General features: G+C 35.7%; 1 protein-coding gene across 7 annotated transcripts in view; it reads left to right on the top strand.

The window, feature by feature from the left end:
- PTPN4 (protein tyrosine phosphatase non-receptor type 4) overlaps nt 1-27976 on the top strand; it is a 102343-nt gene that overhangs the window by 61213 nt on the left and 13154 nt on the right. For 4 of the 7 annotated variants that reach the window (XR_014490874.1, XM_083349846.1, XM_083349847.1 and 1 more), the window contains exons 13-26: nt 295-363; nt 4546-4680; nt 6441-6599; nt 10141-10306; nt 11162-11245; nt 11338-11394; nt 14015-14171; nt 17799-17965; nt 20613-20703; nt 20783-20844; nt 21118-21264; nt 23083-23211; nt 25563-25711; nt 27056-27191. Coding sequence is in view for 5 of the 7 variants with exons in the window: in XM_083349846.1 (XP_083205972.1) it covers nt 295-363; nt 4546-4680; nt 6441-6599; nt 10141-10306; nt 11162-11245; nt 11338-11394; nt 14015-14171; nt 17799-17965; nt 20613-20703; nt 20783-20844; nt 21118-21264; nt 23083-23211; nt 25563-25711; nt 27056-27191 (1708 nt within the window). In the remaining 2 variants the exon portion in view is untranslated. The remainder of the gene's footprint in view (nt 1-294; nt 364-4545; nt 4681-6440; nt 6600-10140; nt 10307-11161; nt 11246-11337; nt 11395-14014; nt 14172-17798; nt 17966-20612; nt 20704-20782; nt 20845-21117; nt 21265-23082; nt 23212-25562; nt 25712-27055; nt 27192-27976) is intronic. The other 3 variants (XR_014490875.1, XM_083349848.1, XM_083349849.1) reach the window with 3 other exon arrangements.

Raw genomic sequence — 27976 nt, forward strand, 5'->3', positions numbered from 1 at the left:
TTAGAAATACCTAAGCAGAAGTTGTATTTGTAGTGATGATGTTCTCTGACGCTTTTAAAGACAGACAGACAGACACCCCTAAATGCAAATACAGCTAAAGTAATCCTACGGATAGGATGTGCACATTATTATTTGTAGGATTACAGGAAGGCAGTCTCATTGTTTGTTTATTGTTGGCAATACTGTTACAAATTTTTCTCTTCATTTTGGAATTTCACGCTATTTTTTTAAAAAAATTTTTTAGACAAAATACTTATTTTTCTTTACAATCTCAATATTACACTTCCCTTTCAGTGGGAGAACAGAGGTTCAGTCTGTACAATATGGCAAAGAAAGGGCAAACAAGGACAGGGTGTTTGCCAGGTAAGCCATTTAAAGTGACTTTCATGAAATATGATAAACATATTCATATAGCCTCGTTTAGAATTCTCCTTACTTTCAAAATGGATTGGGCATAACCAATCAATAATAACCCTGTATAGAGGTTCTCTTGACACATAAAATTTTAGACACATGGAAGAAGGAACAGGACTGGGTTTCTTGCCATCCTTCCCAGGGAAATATGGAGGCTGATCAAGACTCCATTGGCTTTCAGCATTGATGACTCAGATCTGATGGAAATCCTGATCCGCAAAAATTCAGAATTCCATGAAGGGATGTTTTATTCTTTACACATAGTGAACCTATTTTCTCCGTTTGCTCAGTTAACTCCCTCTAGAATATCTCCCAACTCCTGGTATTATTCTAGTTGGGCCATAGACTTGCCCAGAAACTAATATCGTTCAAAGGTGATATTGTGCAGCATTTTTTCATTGTTTACCTAGATCTGTTTGGTCTAGCATTTAGAAACCAGGAGACTGTGGGACTATGCCTAGTCCCACCTCAGGCATAAAAAGCTGGCTGGGTGACCTTGGCCAGTCACTCTCTCTCAGCTCAACCCATCTCACAGGGTTGTTGTTGTGGGGAATATAGGAGGAGAAAGGTATGTTGGGTCTGTTTGCCGCCTTAAGTTATTTATAAAAATAATAAAGGATGGATTTAAAAAAAATCTTTTAATATGTTGCCAAAAATTAGTAATGTAATTTCTGAGTATTTTCTACCAGTAGAAACAATAACTGAAATCTGAATAACAGGGTCAAAAATCCTACCTCTTCAACCACAAGAAAAATGGAACGGACTGATATGGACTTGCTTATTATGGGCCTCAGTTTCTCAAACTTGCAGTCCCCGGAAACTAAAAGTTATACTGTAAACCATTAACTATATTGTAAAGCATCCCTCTATGGTTACCAGTAGCAAAAACAGAAAAGCGATCTCGGGTGTTATACCAGAAAAAAATACGAAAAGGCAATCAAAAACAAAAGTGTCGCCAAGTGATTGAAGTTTGTCTTGGAAGAAAGTGAGAAAAAGGAGGAAAGCAACAGAGAGCGTCTTTGTTGCATTCTGGCAACGTGGAGATAGAAGGAGAAAATCAGGCAGGAGGAACTGAGTGAAAAGCTTTGAGTCTCTCAGGATGAAGAAAGAATCAAATGCGTAGGGATTCTCAGGGTCAGAGAGGAACGTTCCTAGACCATGCAGAGCAGATGAAGAGAAAAGGAACCAGAACCAGCCTAAAGTTCCCAAAAGCTAGTTGGTAATCATAATTTATTTATTTAGTTTTCTATACCGCCCTATTCCCGAAGGACTCAGGGCAGTGTACAGGGCAATATTTAAAAAATATAAATTAAGATAAAAATAGAATTAAAAAAATTAATAATAGCCCAACAATAAAACAATGTTAAAACTTAAAACTAAAAAACCCCCTCAGTCCAGGCCAGATAGATCGAAAAGCCAAGTTTTCAGGTCCCGGCGAAACGAGCGCAGGTCGGGGGCAGTCCAGAGTTCCACAGGTAAATCATTCCAAAGGGCAGGCGCGCTCACAGAGAATGCCCTCCCTCTGGGGATCACCCGCCGGCATTCCCTGACCAGCGGCACCCTAAGGAGGCCCTCCCTATGGGAGCGCACAGGACGATGAGAAGTTGATGCCGGCAGCAGGTGTTCCCTTAGATAGTATGGACCCAAGCCATTTAGGGCTTTATAGGTCATCACCAGCACCTTGAATCTCACCCTGAGGGCAACTGGAAGCCAATAATCCCTAGAAAGAACCACAATTGGGACCAGAACCTCTGTTGCTAAGTAAGGTGGTCATTAAGTGAGTCACATTCAATTTTACAACTTCTCTGCCACTGTTGTTAAGTGAAGACTGCAGTCATTAAGTGAATTGTGTGGTCATTAAGTGAATCTGGTTTCCCCCATTGGCTTTGTTTGTCAGAAACCATCTAGAAATGACAATCCCGTGATCCCAGGATATTGCAACCTTATAAATACTTGCTAGTTGCAAAGCACCCAAAGTTTGATCTTGTGACTGTAGGGATGCTGCAACAGTCATGAGTACAACTGGGTATAAGTCACTTTTTTCAATATTCAAGAAATGGGTTTTCCAGAGGAAAAGTTGTGTTACAGATGCCAAAGACATACTTTATGAAAAGAAGGACTGTAAACTAGAATGCATCACTGTTGTCTACTTTATGGAAGATCGCAAAAAATATTGAGGGTTCAATAATGTTGTCTCGATTACATTAAAGGAGAGCGAAGCCTTCCTTTGTGCCCAAAGTGAGCATTGCATTGTTGTCTTGTCAGACATGTCATCGTTGTCTTTGATTACCAATCCCTGCCAACTTAGCAACTACAAATCAGTGAAATAGAAGCTGAGAGACAAAATAAAGTAATGGTGAAAAAAAGCTGAGCATTTACATAGCCCTGTACGTGCAGGTCCCTTCCCATGCAAATGTTTGAGGATAGAAGCCAGCAGAGAATAGAGACTACTCTTTACCCAAGTCCTGAATGTGTGTGTTTGAGCAAACACCGACTTAATTCAAAGGAACTTGCTTCCTAAAAATATTTTATTTTGCATATTTGATAATGTAAGCTGAATAATGACACAATCTTGTATTCTAAAATCCAAGTGTTCTCTGCTTCTTATTTAGAAGTAAAGGAGATAGCATCCTTTTATAGAAAAATATAATCTGAAAGCATCTGTGACTACTCGTACTTTGAACCATGTTTCCATTATTTTCATCTCTTTCTGGTTTATTCCTCTTTATCAAATGAATTTTTTATGTTTGACAAAAAAGGATCCAAGTAAATAAAGCAATTTAGTTATTAAATGTTCTGAAGGTCATAGATATTAGAAGAGGAAACTATAAAGTGGTGGTAGTAGAAGATATACTGTTGTAATGTGGCAAATGTTTCTTTGAAATTTCCACAAAGAACAGGAAGTTTTGGTAACATGAGTGGGTGGGACTGTGATTTTCAAACATTTAATAATGTTCTAAATGTAGTTTGACAGTTCAGTGTTTTTGCCTGGCTTAACAAGTTACTGAAGCAACTTTCTGTTTGATCATTAAGGTGAGTTTTCCAAAGAGTTGCATCATTCCTAAAAAGAAAATGCATGCTCATTTAACCTGCAAAAAGTTGCTAACATTTTTATCCAGGCTATCTTAGATTTTTCTTTTTCCTTATATTTTGGATGAGCAGATCAAGTTTTGTAGAAAACAGTGCTTATCCCTGTTGTCTTTAAAAGCACTTTAGAAATGGTAGTATGGTAGTATAGTAGTATAATAGTTGTTTTATTGTTTTTTTAAATTTTGAAACAACTTTTTTTTAGAAAACAACATTTGAGCTAGTAACATATGAATACTAGAAATGTACATAAGCATAAATAAATATAGTTGATGTTCTAATGATTATGTTAGATAAATCTGTGCATCACACTTCATTTAAATCAGTTTCTATGAATTGTTGAAAAATATGTAATCGTATCTTTCACAGCTACCTTATGGCTAGACTTTTAAAAACTGGTTGTCATATTCAGCTGTGGTACAGCTAAGCCCAGTAAAAATTCTTAAATTTTATTAAGAGCTGGAGTTTTTTTACTGCGCAAATGTGCCACATGTCTTTGTTTTTTATGTCGCATTTGTTCACTGCATTTGAAACTCAAATTTCAGCGCTGCTTGTAAGTTGAAATAGAATTCTTCTAAAAGTCTTGGATTTTTATGTCTATAAATGTAAAGTTGATTCGACTTCTCCTTTGCAAGTGGTTTGCTTTGAGTGTAGCTGTAAATTATGCAAGTAATTGTAATAAAGGACTAATTTAGAGTTAAGAAAGAAAATAAAGAAGCATGCTTTCTTTCACAAACAGCTTTCCTCCCCCATATGTGGCACTGTAGATGATTCAGGCCTTAGCAATACAGAATTACTGTAAAAAGAGCCAATATGGATAATTTGCTCTGTCTTTAGTTATCCTTCTTCTCATTGCGTTTGGTTATTTTTCTCTTGTGAATAGTCCCATGAGAATCTGTGTATATTTTTGGAAGAAATGGTCAAATAAGATGCACTGCATTTCAGTACCTATAAAGAGGGAGACTAGTTTTATTTATTTTTTATTTCAATTTCCAATAGTTTCAGATACATCATTCTACATAATTTTGTGTAAATTTGTTTTAGATCCCCAAGTAAACCTTTGGCTCGCAAATTGATAAGTGGGATGGACTGGGAGGTTGTCAGCAGAAATTCATTGTCTGATGACAGGTTAGAAACTCAAAGTTTACCATCCCGTTCTCCACCTGGAACCCCTAATCAGTAAGTAAAGTTGAATAATCCCTTTGCAACCAGTTACCTGTTTCTCATTTGATTAATGAAAGTAAATCATTGTAACATTCTTCCTTGGTGTGCTAAAGTAATGTCACAATGAAGCACACACATGTAACTGAGGCAGGATTTAGCTATCAGCTCAATATATTAGATTTTTTTAAGAGTGCTTGCATTTCCCACTTTCATTCTGGGAAAAGAAAACTTGCCATTGATAATAATTTTCTTCAGTAGCCTGTACTCTGAGATGTAAACAGTAAGTTGTTTTTAATAGAATAATATTCAGAATTCTAATAAAACCAAATATACCTGTTCTTTGTCCCCCTTGAGCATTTTACAGTATAGCTTAAGATTATTAGTTTTTATGCATCAATTTTATGCAAAACTGTTGTAGCATGTAATATTAGCCATGATTTAAAAAAATATTGATTTATTTATAGCTAATTTCAAAATATTTTTCACATATAGTTGACAGATTTTATTTGTACAGGAAGTAAATATAAAGCATCATTAAGGATGAGGATAAAATTGTCTTTAATATGTGTATAACACCTAATTTTAACTATATCTAAACTGTTTTTGAACAAATTTTGTATGTGTTATACAGAATAGTTGTACAATATCTTTTGTATCTAGGTTTCACTGTATTTAACAGGTTTACTCCTAAGAAAGTGCATCTAGACGTAGAATTAGTATTTGCATCATTCAAGTCATATTATTTATTTTGATGAAATTAATTTAAAGCCACTGTTTTCTATTTTGAATAATCTATGGTTTATCCCTTTCATTTCTTGGTTACATTGTGGCTTTGTTTGAAAATTATATCACAGCATAATTTAGCACAATATAGCTAATTGGGTTTACTTTAGGTCACATACGCTTATCCCATCTAGCCTGCTGTGAGGAACAGAAAATTGGAAATAGGAAAGTAAAATTTGTTTAAATAAGCAATAGATTAAACTAACTAGGACTTAAACTGGGTTTGATTTAAATCAGGAAGTGATGCTTCCAATTTTTTTTCATAGTTATATAAGCCTATAGTTTATCCAGGTCATTTATATAACTGAACTGTAGTTTTAACATCATATGTAACCAGGTTTCTCTTTCTGTTCAAATGGAATTTCCCGTAATGTAGTTACATTAATAGTGAGTCTTACAGAATGAAATGGTGCAGAAGAGTCCATTTTTGAGCTCAGAACTCTGCACAAATACTATTATCTATCGATAAAGGTAATGCATTTTACTTCCTGTACAAGCTAAACCACAATCAGGGAGGTTCTCTTTATTCTTTGTGTGACTATTTTTCAGTTTCCTCTTTTTCTAGCAAGCTAGAAGAAGACCAGGTGTTTTTATTTTATTTTATTTAAATATATATCTTGCAAAAAGCCTTCAGAAGGAAAGATAATATTTGTACTGGAGTAATTTCTGTAATATTAGGACACCGTTTTAAGATTCATGTTGGTCACACATGTATCATTTATAAAGATGTCAGTCAATGTTAGAGATAGCCTTCAGTACTGTGGTTGCAAATGTCTTATTGATTTCTAATATATTTCTTACAAAATTTGTTTTACTACTACTAATTGACTGCTTTTCACACCAATAGAGAGCATGCATTTAGGAGTGCAATCAGTAGCATTTATAGAAACTGATTTGATATTTCTTAGAAATGCTGGTAAAACTATTTAAAAGCACAGAATTTACAAATCTTTACTAATAGGCTAATAAATAACTGTTCTTTCCATGCTCAGTCGCATCTCCACATTTACTCAAGAGAGAAACCGTTTACGGCCATCTTCAGTTGGACATTTAGTAGACCATGTAGTCCATACTTCACCCAGTGAGGTATTTGCAAATCATCGGTCGCCTTCTTCTACACAGGCCAATAGTATAATTCTAGAATCATCACCGTAAGTTTTGATTTTTGTAATCCTGCAAAGACATTTTGTACTTTCCATATTTTTTCCATATAGCTATAAGGTTGGCAGATCTCATTTTTATATTTAATTATACTTTGTAAGTAAAAACAGGAGTAACATAAGGGATCTAATTTTAGATAGAATATAAATATATAGCATAATAATAACAAATTTCATAAATTTATCAGGTAACTTCATATAAGCAATCTAGCAACCATATCACCCCTTCATTTGTGCAGTGGGAGATAATACTTACCTACTTTATAGTTCTGTAAATATGTGTTAAACAGTTATTGGAAATGATTTCTCATTTTTCCCTTAAATGCAATGGGTCATGGCTCAACATTAGTGTGTTAGAATACCACAAATTTAACCTTTTAAAGAAGTCATTGGAAAAATTGATAGAATCCATATATATTGTACTAATACATTACTTGTGCTTAAGAGATATAGTAACATTTGGAAGATATAGTATCAGATTTGTGTGACATAGCACTTCACTGAATAGGAAGTTTTTTTATTTGATTATGCACATTGTTGAATGAAATAATATAGAAAGCTATTTTGATTCAAAATATTCCACTTACACATCCATTGTTTTAAACTTTCAGAGGAAATTAAGAACTAACTGGGTAAATATAAGGTTAGGAAGTTTTTTTCTAGTTTATTCTTAATCCTCACAATTTATTATGGTAATATATTACTGTGTATTACACTTGGAACAATAGTATTATATTAGTTCAATTTTTTGTATATGTTGTAAATTTTGTTTGCCTTCTCACATTTGAAAAAGAAAGAATTTAAACCCGATAATATCCTGAATATTATGTTCTAATGGAAATGTATTCTCAGGATTTAATCAGATTACAATTAAAATTGGGAAGAAGAGTTGCTAAGTAATACATACTAGTTTGTAATTTAATAGCAATATATGAAAACATTTGTACCTTGCATTTCTATATGAGAATAGTGAATTCCCAAGCCTACTAATTTAAATGAGTCTGAAAATAAGTCAGTGACAACCTTGGTTATCTTTACTTGAATACGCTATTGTGGGAATTGTATTGAAATTGTCAGTTTTACAGTGTGAATAAATGAATTGTCATTAACACTTTAGATACACGAATTTCTAAAAATTTGTGTAAACTACAGATGAATTACTGTACAGACTTGTCAAATTGCAAAATAATAGTATATTATCAGGCCAACTTTGAACACTGTCTTTTACAAGACACTTCATAAAGATTTCTACTAGTGCATTTGGATTTCAGTAACAATGGATGTAGGTGTCTTTGGATAATCTGTCATAACTGGTTTATGATTGTAACCATTGGTGCTTTTCCTTCCCCTTCCTCTTGGGCATATCTGGAAGCGCTGATCTATTATTTAATCTGAGATTGCCACAAATAGCATAAATGTTCCCCCCTTTGGAAAATGCCAGAGAGGGAACCTAGATGTTTTTCCTAATGAAATGAAATCAGTCATTCTTTGTCATGTAGGCACATGATAAACTGGGCATTTACTTAAGAATATCATTGGAAACCCTGTAGTAGAATATAAGGCATATATGTAGCCTAATAGAAAGTAGCAGAATTAACCTTTTAGAACACATAGAATAATTCTATTAAAAAGAATAAAAAAGAAACAGTTCTGTTGACCCTAATTTTAATTTTACATTTTTAATTTAGTAATATTAGTTAAAATAGTATTGTCCCAAAAGTGTTTTTTTCAAGAGGCAATTAGACTTTCTTGTTTTTCTTTGAAGACGTTTCACTTCTCATCCAAGACGCTTCTTCAGCTCTGACTGGATGGTGGGGAATAGAAAGATTTATACTCCTTCAAGACAGCTGGTCATTTGCATTCTTTTAGAGAGTCATTGAGGCCACTTGGAGGTTTACCTTTGTCCTCAGGGTCACCTGAGTAGTGCCACACCCATTTGCACTACTCGGATGATCCTGAGGACACAGAAAAACCTCCAAGTGGCCTGAATGACTCTCTAAAAGAATGCAAATGACCAGCTGTCTTCAAGGAGTATAAATCTTTCCATTCCCCACCAGACCTGAAGAAGCTTCTTGGATGAGAAGTGAAACGTCTTCAAAGAAAAAACAAGAAAGTCCAGTTGCTTCTTGAAAAAGCACTTTTGGGCAACCATGACCTAGATGACTGAGAATCTCCATAGATATTTAAAATGGTATATATATTTTTAAAGGGGGGGAGGAAATTTCTACAAGTAAGTGTATTATGAAGCCATCCTATATGTAGTAATGAACTCAACCTCTGTGTATATGTCTGTCGATACTTAGCAAAAATCATCCTTTGCAAGAGAAAGATATTACTACTGGGTTTCTCCGAAATTAAGGCCTACCCCCAAAATAAGCCCTAGCTAGTTTTTTGGGGGGTGGGCCTAATATAAGCCCTACCCCGAAAATAAGCCCTAGTTTTGGGGTGAGGCACACCTAAAAAGCAAGCTAGTGTGGGGTGTGGAGCTGTCCCATGCGCCCCGCACCCGCTTACCTTGCAGCCAGGCCTCTCCTCGCCAGCCCACTTCTTCTGAAGCGTCTTTTGCAGCCAAGCCTGCATTTCTCAGTCACAGGCCTTTCAGGAAGGCCTCTGCAGCCAAGAACCGAGCTATGGATTCAATCCATAGCTCAGTTCTGAAAGTCTTATGCAGCTGAGGACTGAGCTACAGATTGAATTCATAGCTTGGTACTCAGCTGCATAGGTCTTCCAGAAAGCCTGACTGTGGAAGAAGAAGTGGATCTGCTGTGCAGGGCTGTCGGTGCTGGAGGTGAGTATAAAAGACACCCCCTGAAAATAAGACCTGGTGCCTCTTCTGGAGGCAAAAAGAAAAGAAAAGACCCAGTCTTATTTTCGGGGAAACATGGTATGTTCTGGGAAGCTCAGAAGTATCGACATATATACCTGCACATAAACTGAAGTAAAAGCATAAAGGGAAAAAATCTATAATTTAATAAAAACTGTACATATTAAGTGGGACTGGAAAACTGACCAGATTTGGATACTGAAGTGAAGAGAAATAAAACAGTATGTGCACAAAATAACATTTTATTGCAAGTTCCATTTTTTCCCTAATTTATAATTGGAATCATGAATATAAACAATGTGCAAAAATTAAGTGTTTTCACTGAAAGGCTGGACTAGTTCTTGACAAATTACATGCAGAAATTACAGCTCTTGTATAAACTATATCTACCTGATTTCTTCCCAATGCAATCCCTTTTGGCCTGCATGAAGTCCTCCTTGGGTCTCTTGCCTTTTTCTAAGAAATTCTTCTCAAAGATACAGTGCGTGGCAGCAGGCAAGAAGCAAGTAGGAAACCTCCCCCCCCAACCAGCTTTTAACCAGGTTACATTTAAGTCCCATCTTCTGTTCTATTGGTTATTTATGTCAGTTGCTGAGGACTCGTACTTTAATTCACATACCCATATGCTGTAGTTGCATTCTTAAAGATGCATTCTTTTTAACGTGTAAATTTGAAAAACATCTTTTTATTTTCTCATGTTATATGTAGGTCTCAAGAGACCCCTATAGATGGCCAACCACCTGCACTGCCACCGAAACAGTCTAAAAGGAATAGTTGGAACCAAATTCATTATTCACATTCACAGATAGAATTGGATAACCATATAAATGAAACATACGATGACGATTCTTCCTCGTCTCCTGAAAAATCTACTGTAAGATTTTCCCCCCACACTCGTTTGATTTGAATAGATTAATAACAATAGGGCTTATGTACATTGTTTTCAATGATTGTAATTTATAAATCTGTTAAATGATACCTCATGTTAATTTGTATTAGCTACATATTAGAGAGACAGCTTGATGTAGTGATTAAAGCATCAGGCTAGAAACCAGGAGAGTTCTAGTCCTGCCTTAGGCACAAAGCTAGCTGGGTGATCTTGGGCTGGCCACTTTCTCTCAACCCTAGGAAAGAGTCAATGGGAAATCACTTCTGAAAAACCTTACCAGATAAACTGCAGAGATTTGTCCAGAAGGGAAAAAAAAGCTATATATTTCTGTTTCTGCGCACAATTCTTTCCTAGCCATGGGATACTGTGATAAACTGCAATCTGCAGGTGCTTATCTTACATCCCAAATACTGAGTCCCTGTTTTTGAGCATTCAGCCATGTCTATCTATCAGGAAAAGATTCTCCTTCCTCTCTACGTATCTCAGAAAGCTGAAAGACTCTGAGAAGCAGAAGGGCTCAAACTAGGTTTGCTGGTTTGTTTTCTACTGTATCTCAGTATGTTTAAAATCAGATTACATATTCTCTTTCTTTATGCCCTTTGTAATTTTCTGCTTACATGATCGTAACTCCATGAAAAACAATTGAGCTCCAATTATTAGAAGAGGAAACAGTTTAGTAATAAGAAATTATAGATCTTTCTAAAATTCAGCTGTGGCTGTTTAATAGAAGTTGGCATTAGTGTAAACAATACTTAGTTTGAGGGGTCCTTGGTGCTCTCTGAGCTTGCTTGTTTTCCTGCAGACATTTCATTAGCCAAATTACTTTGTTTTCATTTTCAGCCAAATGGTGGGATTCCTCATGACAATCTTGTTCTAATCAGAATAAGACCTGATGAAAATGGCAGATTTGGTTTCAATGTAAAGGTATTAAGAATTTTATTATATCTTTGGCTACTTTAATACTTAGAGAGGATTTTATTTTTACATTTTTTCATTATTTATGTTTCTTTCAAAAGGGTGGATATGACCAGAAGATGCCTGTCATTGTGTCTAGGGTGGCTCCCGGAACACCTGTAAGTCTGATCAAAGAAAGTTCGCAATGATATATATGGTTAACATTCAATACTTTGTTTATTTTTTTTATTTCTATACAACTATTTCATAAAAGCGAATTCTGATGCATCATTTTAACATTGGAAATGGAAGCTTGGGATGTAAGAACTATAATTTACTTTAATCAGAGGAAAACTTTTAAACTTCCTAGTTCTTAGGGTTTTTTAAACAAAATACTTTATTGTATTATAAGATGCAAGTTATACATTATATAATTTGGATTCAGTATTTATGTAATAAGGGCAGTGCTTGCTTAACTAATTGAGACTTACGATCTCACTGTTGCCATAGTTATTAAGCAAATCACCCACAATTGTTAAGTAAGACTGTGACTTGTGATTTTACTGTTGGTGTCTCCATTGACTGCTTGTCAGAAGCCAACTGTAAAGCATTGAAATGGCAGTCAGGTGACCCTGGGATGCTGTTGTCAGTCCACTGGTTGTGAAGTGCCAGAATGTTGATCTTTTGACTGCAGGGATGCTGTGACAGTAGTAAATGCAAGGGCCAGTCATAGAGTTACTTTTTCAGCACCATTGTAATTTTAAACAGTCACTAACTGAGGCAGTCATGAAGCGAGGACTGCTTACATTAATTAACTAGAGATTATTACTACTATGATGATTTTAAAAACTTAAACCTTTAAAGATTAAAAAATATATCACTATTAACTATGATTTCTGAAATGATAACGTTAATGAACATAAGGTTATTTAAATTGTACCTCTAGAATCGAGTGTAGCATTAACACCTGCAAAGTGCATTACATTATTTTATTATATAATAAAGTTTTCTATTTTAAGCTTAATGCTTAATATTATGGTCTTTGCTTTATTGTTACTTCAGTTTTATGTACATTAAAAAATAAAAATAAAATGGAACATAAAAGTAAAAGAAGTTGCTCGTAGAAGTAGATAAGTATTTGGTTTATAATTTCCCCCTTCTTTATACTTTTATCAATTTGCAAGATTTACAGATGGTCCCTTGATTTATAACCGACCGCTTAATAACTGCTTGAAATTATAATGAGACCATAATAGGTGCTTTATGGCTAAAAAGCACTTCTGGCTGTCATAATCTGTTATTTCACGCACCCCTCCCCACATTCACAAGACCATATTTTGGGCACTTGGCATCAGCTCGTCTTTTGGATCAGTTCCAATGGTCACATCACTGTGATTTGCAAAGTTTTTTCCAGTTTCTGGCCAAAAAAATATTCAGAAGAATGGGTTCTTGTTTACTACCAACATGTTCGCTTAACGACCAAGGATTCACTTAATAATCATGATGGTTCACGTAGTGATTACAGTAAAAAATATAAAATCTGGTCTGGTCATGTTGCTTTGATTTACTATTATAATGACGACTAGAAATCCAAACTCAGTTGCATTTGTAAGTCAAGGACTACATTTGTAAATATTTAGGTCCCCTCAGATACTTGTGTTAAGTGATTATTTTTTACCTTGCTCCAATTTCCCATCTCTATAAGATGCTATGAAATGTTTAATATGTTGGAAACACAGTGGGTAAGGTGAACATTGTCTAAGAATGCAACATCAAGAATCGTATGGAAAATGTAGAGAAAAAGTTTTTCTCTCTAATACAATATTTGGGGGGTCTTCCAACAAAGCTAAATGCAGGGAACTTTAGAGGGATAAAGAAAAATAAGCACTTTTCAGGTCTTTAGATATGATGATGCCCACTTATTTAGATTCTTTTAAAATGATGTTACACAAATTGGTGGAAGGCAGGACGTCCATAGCTACTAACCTTGATATTTGCTTTAAAGTAGCTTATTTATCATTGTAGTTCAGTTCCCTATTGTATTAAATAGATTCTTCTGTGCTTTGCTGGTGAGCAATCAAAATTTCTATTTGTGATGGTGTGAATATTAAATGATCACATCAGGGAACTCTTAAAATGTTACTGTACAATTTTCTCTTTATTAGTTCTAATTATTTGTTAAATTTATTTGTCACCAGGTGGCTTACAATAATAAAAACAAATAAAATGAAAGTATAAACAGAACAGAAGTAAAATAATAAAACCATAAAATAAGCAATGCCAAAGCAACACAATAAGATTATTTTTGAGTTTATTATTTCGATATGACATAAACTGGATTGTTTAACAGCTGTATTTAGATGTGTAACTCTGAAGTACATAATATTATGATACTGATTGTATCCTTCTGCTTTTCCTCTTCAAACACAGCAATGAGGGAAATATTAAAAGCTCCTGTTATTGAATAAGTGTAGTTCAATATGTTTTTGATAAATTATGGTTAGGGGAGACAAGTCAATTTCATAAAGTATTATTTGAAGCTTGCTTTTCTTTTTGTCCAGGATCACATGCTGCTACAATCTGCAATTGATTTAAAAAAGTGAAAACTTCCAAAATCTTTCCCACAACTACTCCAGTGGGCAGAGTATATTAAACAAGTATGGGCATTTGTATACTGGACTATGATTTAGCATTCTATCTAATTCTTCAGTATGTCCATTTTGTGTTTTTAAGCAGTTAATTTAAAAAGAAAAGGCACTTCTCTTATCCACTGGAGTAAAACTTTATTTCATGTTGCAGGCAGATGTTTGTGTCCCTCGTTTGAATGAAGGAGACCAGGTTGTACTGATCAACGGCAGGGATATATCAGAACACACCCACGATCAAGTTGTTATGTTTATTAAAGCTAGCTGTGAGCGGCACTCAGGGGAACTTGTACTCCTAGTTCGACCCAATGGTGAGTAATTTTACCTGTATAAAACATGCTGCTTTTTTCCCTGTTATCCTATGCTGTCATTAGAGCATTTGTTGTGAGATTTATTCTGCCTATTGTCCTTATATATTCATTGTTTTAGTGTGATTTAAATTATCAACTGCTCTTCTATATAAAAAAGAAAAACAGGCAAATCAGTGTTTGCCCTCTAATAGGGTGCACATTGATTAAATAGTTCAGTGAACATTATATAATTGTCCTAATCTGCTAGTTGAAATGTTGAGACTGTTGAATGTTCTAGATATGACAAATTAATTCAACATAAACAACCTAAGAAGGAATTTGCTTTCATCTTTATGCCTTATTAGGGGGCGGCGCAGTGGCTCAGTGGTTAAGATGCTGGGCTTGTCGGCTGGAAGGCCGGCAGCCAGGTTCGAGACCCGAGTGCCACGTGTCCCAGCTCCTGCCAACCTAGCACTTTGAAAGCATGCAAATGCAAGTAGATAAATAGCCACCACTTCATTGAAAAGATAATAGCGCCCTGTGACATCACACTGGCCACATGACCACAGAAATGTCTTCAGAGAGCGTAGGCTCAGTGGCCTTGAAATGGAGATGAGCACTGCCCCCTAGAGTCAGCAACAACCAGTGGAGTAAAATCTGCAGGGATTTCTTTATCTTTTTTTTAATTATGCCTTATTACTTTGGAATAATTGTTTAGTTTGAAAACATTACTTAGAATTGTAAATAGGTCTACATACTGTATACATTTTTTTAAAAAATTTGGATTATAATAGAATCTTTTGCAAACTAAACTTAAAGAACATATAGAGAAACTAAGAAGTACAAGATAAAGGAAAGGTAAAGAGTAAAGAAAGAATATAATAGAGAGAAAAGAGATATATAAAGAAATGATTTTGAGCCTTCATCACAAAAGTATAAACAAATTTAGTAACTCCACCCTATCTAAATTACAAACATTTATCTATTCATCCCATCTCTTATCTATAAGCAAGATTTTCTTTTGGGTATCTTCTGTTAATTTGTTTAAAGAAACATGTGCATCATCATGGCTTGCTGCTTTGTATTCCTCAAATTAATACATGAATAAGTTTTCTTTCTTCCCCAGCCCAAATCTAAAGCTGTCCTGGAGAACTTTATATAAAGAGAACTTCTCCTGCTTGTTCATTAATCGTTTTATGCGTATGTCTGATATATCTTTTCATGTTACTTTCTCCCCTAAAAAAATCCAGAAATATTTGTCTTTTCACTAAAGAAGTTCCCTGGAACATTTTGCTACTATTTTATTCTCTTATTGTGATATTAACTGAAATGGGAAACTAGAAATTACAAATATGAAATATGCATCAAATCATAGATTTTTTTCTAATAGTTATTTCTCTTATTTTACTCAATTTTTATTATCCTTAGAGAACTTCCTTTCTTGTCTATTTCCTGCTTCTGATCTTTTCATAATTGTTTCTTTTATTATTTGTACCAATATATTGTTGCTCATCATATTGTTCTTAATGAAAGTTACAGACCTTTGTGCTTTCATCATTTTGGCAAAAATTCCACTTTTTAAAAAGAAAGCTTCCTTTACTTTTTATAGCTGATTTAGCTTTGGGCAATTAGTGTTCCAAAATTAAGAATACTGTCTTATATTCATTTCTTTGGAAGCAAGCCTCATTGAACCAAATGTGACTTATAGTCTGAACCAGTGCATTTTACATTTAAGTATCTCATTTTTATTTTTTTTCTCTAAGCCAGATGAATATAATATTTTCTTAATAAGCTTCTGTGTAACCCATTGTGGCATCTTGTTGGCTGGGTATGAGATACTTAATTCTGGTTTATTGCTCAGTGACAATATAGGAACATTTAGTAGAAGAATATAACCAGAAATAAAACGAGCTAAGCAGGTTGAAATTACTGCACTAGGTCAACAAGCAAGAGAGTATAACTTTAATCCATTATTTGTGTACGTGTTTCGAATTCAATTTTCTATATCATGGCCATGAGAAAGAATGTGTTCTATTTTAACTCGCCAAACTGCTAAAAGCAGCATTAGTTTAAATGAAAGAGTTTGAAATTAAAAAGCAAAAACCATAATTTCCACCTCCACATTTTTTCAGTTTTGTTTTTGTTCTAACCAATACTAATAAAATATGCTTGTTTTCCACAAATACTGTCTGGCACATAAGTGTCAAACGCATGCTGTTTCAGATAGGAAACATATGGAGGATAATTGTTAAATGAGAATACCATGAAATCTAGTAAAAAATTACAACCTTCCTTTTCCCCTGCTCAAATCTTGGGCAGGAGATTCTAGTCTACTGTGTGATTCCTAATGTAAAGGGTGAAAGGAATCCTCTGAAGCAGATTTCAAAACTATAAGAATATAGAGAAAGGAATTACCTGAAATACCTGCATTTCTAGTGGACTAGGCTATAATTCCTTCTGGGATGGCTTATTCTGAATTTCATACGTTAGTCTGAGCAAGCCCCGAGCCATCTGGATTTCATAGTTGGCAAGAAGCCTCTCAAAGACCCTGGGATTCTGTGTTCTTCACAAGCAGATCCTGATAACCTGTGTGAGGTCTAGTTTGTTCCAGTATTTTCCAGCTGAAGATACAGACTGAGTTTAGATACAGAGTAATGGCATCTGACTGAATGATGTAGATTGTTTTATCTGTCAAGTCTTGTCATCATCTGGCTGAGGCTTTATTATTGCTTTGCAGAGAGGTTTGAAAAACTGACGGAAGGCTCCATGATGGACAGTGGTAAATCATGAGTAAATCATTAAGATTCCTAATATGGAATCTCTGAATGTGAGGAAGGGCTGAGAAAGATCCCATGCTCCTTGGCATCAGGACTAACTTGATTGCAGGTCAAAATCAAGGCCCACCTGTAGAACGGTCAAGAACCTGAGATGTACATCCTGATCCTATTCGGAGCATTTTTCAAGTTCCAAGAATAGTAAAAATTTCAAGAATAATATACAAATATGTTTGTTTGCAGCCTGTCTTTATTATTTTTACAAATAACTCAAGGCGGGGAACAATATCCAACACACCTTCCTCTGTTTTCCTCACAACAACCACCCTGTGAGGTGAGTTGGGCTGAGAGACAGTGACTGGCCCAAAGTCACCCAGCTGGTTTCCATAGCTAAGCCGGGACTTGAACTCACAGCCTGCTGCTTTCTAGCTTAGTGCTTATCAGTCGCTGTCTGATAATGGGGAAATGGAGAAGAAAGGTAGAAAAAGTTACAGTTCTTATCTGACCATTTTAGACAAAAAATTCAGCAGTATGCTGCCAGCTGAGTAAGGTGGAGAGAGCCAAAGGCAGTTGGTTTCTCATGTAAACTATTATAATAGCTCTACTTCTGTTCTCTCATGTTATTTTGAAGCTCATGTTTCTAAGTTCCTCTGCTGATATATTTTAATAATAGTCTGCAGCAAAATATCGTATACAAAAAGGTGCCACTTAAATCCAAACAAAAAAATCAGTATTCTCACGCCTCACACAATACTTTTATACCATGCTGTAATGTTGTGTTCTCAACAAAAACATTACCTAAATATATTTGTTTCCAAAGGAATACAGTTTGACTCCTTGTTTTAGCAATTCTGCTACTTTCGGTTTATTATAGCTATTTACGATGTAGTAGAAGAAAAGCTAGAAAGTGAGCCAGATTTCCAGTACATACCTGACAAGTGCCCACTTGATGGAATTCACCATGATGATAATGCTCTGAGAGAATCAATGTTTCAGCTGGCAGAAGGGCTTATCACTGGAACAGTCTTGGCTCAGTTTGATGTAAGTAATGTATTTCTAGAGTTTATGTTTGTGTATGCACTTTCCAGTTGTGAATTTTGGATTTTTAAAAAGCCACAGATTCAATTTAGATTAAGAAATGCCTGGCAAAATATTTGCATTGCTTCATTGAAATTATTTTCTTAGATTTTTATTTTTTATTTTTAGGATAGCATAATTATCCAATTAATCTAAATCTTCACACTGAAGGCAAACGTTTTTAATAAACTTAAGTTTCTCTGAACTTTTCCTAGCTAGTATTTTATACATTCCCTCTTGAATAAAATAGGAATATTATTATTATTCAGTGAATACAAAGTTACTGCAAAGCTATATAAATATCTGTATCTAGTACAAAATATATTGAAATGTAGATGTGCAAATGTAGATCAGATATTGCCTTGGTCTAAAAGATAGTTTATTTTTGCAGGACTGCACTTTCAGTTTTATTCATTCATTTGTTCTTTAATTTCTGACATTGGAAAAAGGCCACATCTGTTCAGAAGTAGTTTGAGAAGATAAAAGGGAGGAAACAGAGAGAAAAATGTACTTGGAAAAAGACTGGCCCAACTCATCAGGAGGACTTTAAACTAAAATTGAGGGAGGAGGGTGACCAATCGACAGAATCTCTAGAACCCAAAACCAATCATAAATCCCAAGAAAACAAACAGTGAGGTGGGCAGAGATGGGGGAAAAAAACATTCAGGAGGTGCAGGAAACATACCCACGGACAGGCATAAAAGCCTTAAATGGCAAACCAATCTTATTTCATTCTTCAACAAAGATAGACCAGCAAAATACTGTGAACGTAGTATACATATACTTCAGTAAGGCTTTTGATAAAATAGACCACAACCTACTCCTTGGTGGAATAGACAACATTACCACTAGATGGATCTGTAGCTGGCTGGCAAACCGTACTCAGCGAGTAGTCCTCAATGGCACTACATCCACATGGAAAGAAGTTAACAGTGGGGTACCACAAGGTTCCGTCCTAGACCCAGTACTCTTCAATATCTTCATCAATGACTTAGATGAGGGAATTGAAGGGGAACTCGTCAAATTTGCAGATGACACCAAACTGGCAGGAGTAGCCAACACCCCAGAAGACACACTCAGGATCCAAAAAGATCTTGACAAACTTGAACAATAGGCCCTATCCAACAAAATGTTTCAATGTGGAGAAAAGCAAAGTTTTACATTCAGGCCGGAAAAATCAAAGGTACAAATACAAATTGGGTGAGGCCTGGCTCAAAAACAGTAACTGTGAGAGGGACCTTGGAGTCCTAGCGGACGATCAGTTGACCATGAGCCAGCAGTGTGCAGCAGCAGCCAAAAAAGCTAATACAATCCTGGGTTGTATACACAGAGGCATAGAATCAAGATCACACGCAGTATTAGTACCGCTTTATAAAACCCTAGTAAGACCACACCAATCTTGGTCACCATATCACAAAAAAAGATGTTGAGAGTTTGGAAAAAGTTCAGAGAAGAGCAACTAAGATGATTAAAGGACACTAAAACATATGAAGAACGGCTGCAGGACTTGGGTTTGGCTAGTCTAAAGAAAAGAAGAAATAGGGGAGACATGATAGCAGTGTTCCAGTATCTGAGGGGCTGCCACAAAGAAGAGGAGGTCAAATTATTCACCAAAGCACCAGAGGGAAGAATGAGAAACAATGGTTGGAAACTGATCAAACAGAGAAGCAACCTGGAATTAAGGAGAAACTTCCTGACAGTGAGGACAATTAACCAGTGGAACAGCTTGCCTTCAGAAATTGTGGTCGCTCCATCACGGGAGATTTTTTAAAAAGAGGCTAGACAGTCACTTGTCTGAGATGGTATAGGTTCTCCTGCTTGAGCAGGGAGCTGGACTAGAAGACCTCCAAGGTCTCTTCCATCTCTATTGTATTCTAAATGGTACAGTAGTGGCCTATCTTGTGTGGGAGGACTTTTCTACAGTTTTTCATGTTATTATTGCCATCCATCTGGACTGTTGTAACATGTACTTGGAGCTGTCTTTAAAAACTATTCAGAAGGTGCAAATAGTCCAAAACATAGCAGCCCGTGAATTCACTAACAAACACAGGGCATTGGGAGCACATTACACTTGTGCTGTGGACAATAAATGTGTGAGTGAAATTTAAAATGTTAATTTTTATTAATAAAGCCTTTTAAGGCTTAGCATCAGGATACGTTTAGGACCACATTTCCCAACTAGAATTGGCCCAAACTGTATGATTATTTCAGAAGAAGTGGCTGGTGGGTCCCCACTCTTAGGAAGTGAAAGAGACAGAGGTTAGGAAGTGACAGTGCTGGCTTTTGGAAAGGTCTCCTGGCTGAAATTAGGTTGGCCTCATCCCTAATTGCCATCCACAAACAACTTAAAACAGGTATTCCTATAGTGTTCAGGGACTGATGCCATTTATTATTTTTGTATTTTTTAAAAATCTGTACCATCGATGTTTTATATTGATATATACAATGAAGGGTCTTTTAACTTACAGTGCAATATAAATGCAATGAACAAAAACAATTTGTACTTTATGATTTATAGGCAGGAACATATTGTTGTCAATTATGTTAGCTGAAAATGCTGTCTCATTACTGATACTCTGTTTTTGTTATCTAATCATTTGTTGCTATTTAGCAACTTTATAGGAAGAAGCCTGGGATGACAATGTCTTGTGCCAAATTACCTCAAAATATTTCCAAAAATAGATACAGAGACATTTCGCCTTGTAAGTACTTTTTTATGTGTAAGCAAACACATTGTCTTTAGTTGTCATTTGAAAAATTAAATGTTTGTCTTTATTTCAGATGATGCTACACGGGTCATTTTAAACAGTAATGATGATTACATCAATGCAAATTATATAAATGTGAGTTCACATTTACATTTTTTTTCTTTATTTTCTGTTTCCAAGGTAAAATAGCTCAACATTTTAGATGTAAAAACTATAAAAATAATTATCTGATTTACTTCAACAAGTTACAAACTGGCCAAGGTTCCTGCATTCACTATAAATGCAGAAACTCTTGTATATATTTTAATATATTTCCTAGCCTTGTCTTGAAATGAAATTTGATCTAATTAAGAGCATGTAAAGTTTTGACATCTCTAAACATTTTTTGCAAATGTCTTTTATTTTTAGATGGAAATTCCTTCTTCCAGTATAATCAATAAATACATTGCTTGTCAAGGTCCTTTGCCCAACACTTGCCCAGATTTTTGGCAGATGACCTGGGAACAAAGCTCCTCGATGGTTGTTATGTTAACCACTCAAGTGGAAAGGGGCAGAGTAAGTCCTCAGTTGAAACTTTTACAACTAATAGATGCCAAGAGGCTGGCTTTTATTTAGAAATTTGTTCTTTCTAAACTGTCAGTATTTGAGATTGAACTATAACTTGATTAAATATTTGGTATTGGTCATTTTTAATATTTTTTCAAATTGAATGGGGTATGCAACATAGATCACATTTTATAATAGTGCTACGATGGTATGCTACAGCTCTTCATTAAAATGGAAAAAAAATTGGCATGTTACCTTGCCAGGGTCCCATGTTAAGTTAAATTGCTGTACTATACTGTTCACTCTTTAGAAATATTCACTACTAGAAAAACTGTACTCGTACCATACATTCCCAAGAAAGTTGTCAAAATAAATTATAAATTGACTAATTAAGTATAAATTAGGTAATTCTTAAAAAATAGAAAACTAATTCTTGGTTTAAGAATAAGTTTTAAAATAACAAATTATGAGTTAGTTTGAAACTTCTTTCCTGAATGGTCAGATCTAAAATATATGATGACATGACTAAAAGATTTAGCCAAGCCATTCAATTCAAAAAGTAATCTTAAAACATTGCATTAGGTGCAGCTTTATATGTTGATTGAATATTCTGGTTGTTCCTCTGAAATAAAAAAAATAAGATTTTTTTATCTGTGAGAACTCTTCTAATATATTACTACAGCTTCTATGTTCAGAGAAGACTTTCTTTTGGTCTGTCAAAAGCCATTTTTACAAGTGACAAGATAATGCCATTTTTTTTAGCTTACCTTAGAAAGTGCATTGAATTAGTTCCTGGACAACATTTAGAAAGCCAATAAATGCTACTGCGTTGTTAAAAGATTTTGGAGGAGGCTAAGTCCAGTACTAGTTGACTGCTTTTTTTGAATCTTTTCCAGAATGCGAATAGTTATGCAGCCTGTATTTAATAATATTCTATGCTGAGCTTTCCATTTATTAGCAACTGCTTTGAGCAACATGTTGCAGAGTGAACAAATTAGTAATATCAAATTCAGTATTGTGATGGAGAGCCAGTTTAGTGTAGTGATGAAGGCACCAGGGTGGAAACCAGGAGATTATGAGTTCTACCACACCTTAGGCATGAAAGCAGTCTGAATAACTTGGGACATTCAGCTCATGAGTTGCTCAGGCTTGGGTGACAAACCATTCAGTCAATTCCTGTTGCAATCAATGGATCAATATTTGGTTGATCACCCTCCCCCCCCCCCAAAAAAAAGCAGCCCTACACTTGCAAGGAAATACTAAGAAGAAAAAATCAGTATTGTGATGATACATAACAGTAATGCCAATCAGTTTCCAACAGGTTGAAAAGAATGTGTTCCTATATTAAATGTAGTTATAAAATGTGAAAGAATTTTATCCAGTTAAGCCAAATCTAACATGGCTGTCACTAGGATTGATCATCTGAGGAATATAAAAATGCGTTATTATATAATTATTATTTTTACTTTATCCTAATAGTTTCTAAAAGTGACCTGCATCATTAATATAAATTCCAGGCTCAGTTATGTTGTATGTTGAGGACTACTTGTATGTAGAAAACTTTTTAATAGAAGTAGCAATAATAATAATATTGAGAAAATCGCCATCAGTCATTTGCAAAAAGCTGCTTTCATCCTGATACCTTTAACACCAATAAACAACATTTCTCAGGTCTCTGGGAAGGATTCGATAGGTGGATTAAAAAATGCCAAATCTAGTCTGAACATCTAGCTGACTCTGTGACGAGCCCTAATAATAATAATAATAATAATAATAATAATAATAATAATAATAATAATAATAATAATAATAATCTATTGACTTTAGGTAAAATGTCATCAATACTGGCCAGAGCCTGGCGGAAGCTCTTTATATGGAAATTTCCAAGTCACCTGCCATTCAGAAGAAGGAAATCCTGCCTATGTCTTCAGAGAGATGACATTATTTAATTTAGAGGTGAGACATTCCGTCTAATTGATCCAATTTTGTGAAATCCAGTACCTGAAGGCAACTGATGGAATTGGTTGAACTATGTGTCCTTGGTGTTCTCCAAGTTTGGTTGTTGATTGTTTTCTTGCAGACATTTCATTACCAAACTAAATAACATCATCACTTCTAGAAGGGAATGGGGCTGGCTTTCATTTATATACCAGTGGCTTGCCCTGTCAGTGCTGTGGGATGGTCTGGTGGTTTCTCAATTAGCCTGTTGTTTACTGTCAGCTTGTTTGTCTGAGTTGTTGGTTCCTTGACTGGGGTATTGTTTACTTCTTGATCGTTGGTCTAATGTCACTCTTGGAAGTCAACTCGCCATATAACTTCATTTCTTCCATATCAGTTTTACTTTTTTTTTCCCTGTCACAATGGAGAGATTCCTAAAACAGCATACTATTGCTAATATTTTATTCCAAACAAAGGACTATTAATACATTATCAGAAATTAGATTTTAATTATTTTGCTATTATTTATTCTTAAAGAATAAATAATAGCAAAATAATTTTTTAAAGTATAAGAAATACTGATGTTTGAACAAAGCTATTAATAATAGCAGTAACAAGAAAGGCACATTAATATTAGCAGTACAAGAGTTAGATTTAGACATAAACTAAAGAAACTATAACCAGGACCTCAGAGAGAGGGGTAGTCTTTGACTTATGAACGTTCATTTAATGACAGTTCAGAGTCATGATAGCCTTGAAAAAAATGGCAATTCAAATATTTGGCAACGAGCTTACAGATACAATGATTGCCACATCTTGCAATTCTGTGATCACAATTTGCATCCTTCCCGGCTGGCTCTGAACAAGCAAAAGTAAATTGGTGAACGCAGATTTGCTTAACAACCAGAGTGAATTGCTTAATGACTACAATGATTCATTTAACAACCACAGTAAAAATGTATGTAAAGTCAGTTTTGGTTAAGTGATGACTCAGCTGTCTCACTTAGCAACTAAAATTCTGCTCCCAGTTGTGGTTATAAGTTGAGGACTACCTGTAGTCTGAAGGGGCCTTTCAAAATTTGATTTTTTTTTCATTTGTTATAATTTTTAAAATTTTCATATATGAAAGTTTTAAGATGCAACATACTTACTTCATATGGTCTTGTGCTTCCAGCAGTAATTGAATGATATATGTTTTTGGAAATGCTCTGCTGAAAAGTGTTCCTCTTGAAGAGGATGTAAGAGCAAAGCATTTGCTTCAGAGCATTACAAAATCACTCAATCTGCTATCTGCTTCATAAAAAAAAAGAGGAAAGCCATGAGGGCCTGTTCTGTTTGTCCACTTCCCATCTGAAATAGATGTGAAAGGCCTTCAACCTGTGGACAGAGGAAAATGCCGCTCAGCAGAGTAATCTGTGAAAAGGCGCATGCCTTTCTGTTTGAGCACAGAGACATTTGGCCTTCAGAGCCTTGCTCCTAGCAATCCTGGTTGCCCATCCAAACCTGGAAAATGGCTTACCTGCTGTCCAGCGCTGCCTTCTTGATCCAACCAATGAACCTTCTGTTGATGACTTTTCAAGTCCAACACCAGTTACTGTACCTGGGTTTCTTTTTAATCATTGATTTTTGGAGTTAAAGACATCCTGGTTTAACTTTCAGAGTCAAATTCTGAGGGGGCCAGTATGATGTAGTGGTTAAGGTGTTGGATTAGGAGTGAGGAAATGTAGGATCTTGATCTTTAGTCGCAGAAGTTCATTGAATACCTGGGCCATTCACTCACCCCAGTCTACTTCAAGGGGGGGGGAAAGAGGAGAGCATTTTGTTACACGATGTTTTACAAATATAATTACACCTACAACAGCTGGTCATTTTCAAAATGCAAGAGGCAACATTTTCTGTGGCTTTGAGGTGAAAGAAAAAGATAAGTGCTCCACTGATCTCTTATCAGAGACTGAAGAAAGGTGAAGTGTTGATAAGAGTGAAGTGCTCCAGAACTAGATTATCTCTCTTCCCATAGACCGAATGAATTTTTAACTCTGATTTTTTTATTCATGTGTGAACATTAGCATGCAGTCCCTATGAATACCAAGGCTAACTTGTTTCAGTTTTATCTCTAAAGGGAACTTCATAAATTCTTATTTAAAATCAGCTCAACAGTATATAGCTGGTTTTATAATTCTGTAATTTACAATTGTTATAATCTGCCTTACCCTCTGTGATTTTTTCATTTCATGTCATGTCTTGTCATTATGTGTCATATGAGACTAATAACTTAAAACACTGGTGCAGAATTTACTTCAAAATGTAAGTATGTTTTAGGAGAATATTGAATGCTTGTTTATTTTAGAGAAAACATTGTGTCTCAATAGAAAAATGAGGATCGTCCGCTCACTCAGATCCAGTACGTAGCATGGCCTGATCATGGAGTTCCTGATGATTCCAGTGATTTCTTAGATTTTGTATGTCTTGTCCGGAAAAGAAGGGCTGGGAAAGAAGAACCTGTTATTGTTCATTGCAGGTATTCTGTCATTATGGAAATTCCTGTGGCCTCTTTTCCAATGCTTTTAACTGATAAATGTTATTGCATTGTGCAGTGTTCTGACTAATGATGTAGGACACACAAAAGTTAGAATGACATTGAAATAAGCAATTAAATAAGGTAATATTCAATAATAAGTTTCTCGGTTATTTTTTTTTTGAGTATCCTGTGTTGAAATAGATACAGGTGGCCTTTAACCTCTGACCACAATTGGGAACAAAATTTCTGTCACTAAGCAATATGGTCGTAATGTGAGGTATCATGTGACCCCATCATTTACAGATGGTAATCTGCTACTCCCTGTCGCCACTGTTAACCAAGACTCCTGGGTCATTAAGCAAGTACCCATCCCAATGCAAATCATACTAGGCACCGTCCCTCCCAGCCCCGAACCTCAGTAAGGTAAGGGACTGTCTCCAATTCCCCCTATCTGCCTGTCTCCCATCTCTGCCCTGTTAGCTACCCTGCAGCCTGCCTGCCTTATAGGATGGCAAGCAGCTCCAGAGTGAGGATGTGCCAAAATACCATCTCGGCTACACCGACAGAGCAAAACTTCCCAGCAATTGAATGGAAAGGTTCCAACCAAAGGGAGCCAAAGTGGGGTGTGCCACTCTGCTCATCCCCATACCACTTCGGGCCTCTTTCCAGCCTTTGTTGGAGTTTTCCAGAATAAAAGCAGCACACACACATATACCCCATCCTGTTGTTAGTCTAAGTCTGTAGGCAATTGCTTCCCTCCCTTTAAAAAATTTATCCCACCAAAGGAATAATACCCAAAGAAATGAGGCAAACTGAACAGGAGTCCAAGCTTCATGTGTACCTCCCCCCATACACACACACACACACACACACACACACACACACACACACACACTCCTATTGGGAAGAAAGATCTTGAACAGGGTTCAGTTTCCTTGGAGCAAAAGAACAAAAACAAACCCCCCCTCAAAATGCAATTTTTTGCACAGCAGGGTAGTGCAAATAAAAATGCCAGCCAATGGGAAAGACTGGAAGAGGTTTCACCTAATGAGAAAGCCATGTGTGTCTGTGTGTCTGTGAACAAGGAGCCATGTGTAGAAATGCTACTGTGCTTGATTACTTTAGCTGCTATGAAATGTTATTTTTAAAATAAATAATGGAATCCTCATCACAACTGTATTTTTTAAGTGTTCAGCTTTCAGAGATACAAGGCAAATCCCCCAAAGTAATCAACTTCAAGATGTGCTAAATTATTTTCAGTGTTGATTTATATAAATTATAGAAGTATTTTAAAGATTTTAAAAGTATTAAATTTGAAAATAATAACCTTTCTCTCCTTTGCAGTGCAGGGATTGGACGAACTGGAGTACTTATTACTATGGAAACAGCAATGTGTCTTATTGAGTGTAATCAGCCTGTTTATCCCTTGGATATTGTAAGAACAATGAGAGATCAAAGGGCAATGATGATCCAAACACCTGTAAGTTGCTAAACAGAATAAACTGTTACCAATAACATATTAGGAATTGTAGTTTCTTGTTTGAAGAGGAAGATATAGTTCGGTATATGAGTGGTCCTTGATTTTCAACCATAATAATGACCAGAAAATTTGTTGAACATTGTAGTCATTAAGTGAAGCATGATCGCGTCTGATTTTGCAATGTTTTTCTTAAGTGAATCACACGACATCATGTAGCTGCTTACCTGCTTACTTCCCCAATGATTTGTTGGGAACTGGCTCGAAAGGTTAGAAATGGTGATTATGTAACTGCGGGACCCTGTTACCATTGTAAATGCGCAACTATTGCCAAGTACCAAATCACAATCGTGATTGTGGAGAGACTGTGATAAGCATAAGTGCAAGAACTTGTCACAAGTCACTTTTTTCAGCACTGTTGTAATTTCAAACAGTTGATAAACTAATGCAGTCTAAACATTGGCAGATTATGCAACTATTCATAATACCGTATTTTCCGGCGTATAAGATGACTTTTTAACCCATGAAAATCTTCTCAAAAGTTGGGGGGTCGTCTTATACGCCCAGTTGTCTTATACGCCCAGTCGTCTTATACGCCGGAAAATAGTACATAAATCAATCGACCGCCCCCGTTCTTGCAAAGCAACTTCAAGCCTCCTTAGTCCATTCCCCCCTCCAACGTGACTCTCCCTTCCCACCCCCAAGAGCCTCTAAGCCCCCCGTTCTTGCAAAGCAACTTCAAGCCTCCTTAGTCCATTCCCCCCTCCAACGTGACTCTCCCTTCCCAC

Source organism: Vipera ursinii (assembly GCF_947247035.1).
Source record: "Vipera ursinii genome assembly, chromosome: 1".
NCBI classification, from domain to species: domain Eukaryota; kingdom Metazoa; phylum Chordata; class Lepidosauria; order Squamata; family Viperidae; genus Vipera; species Vipera ursinii.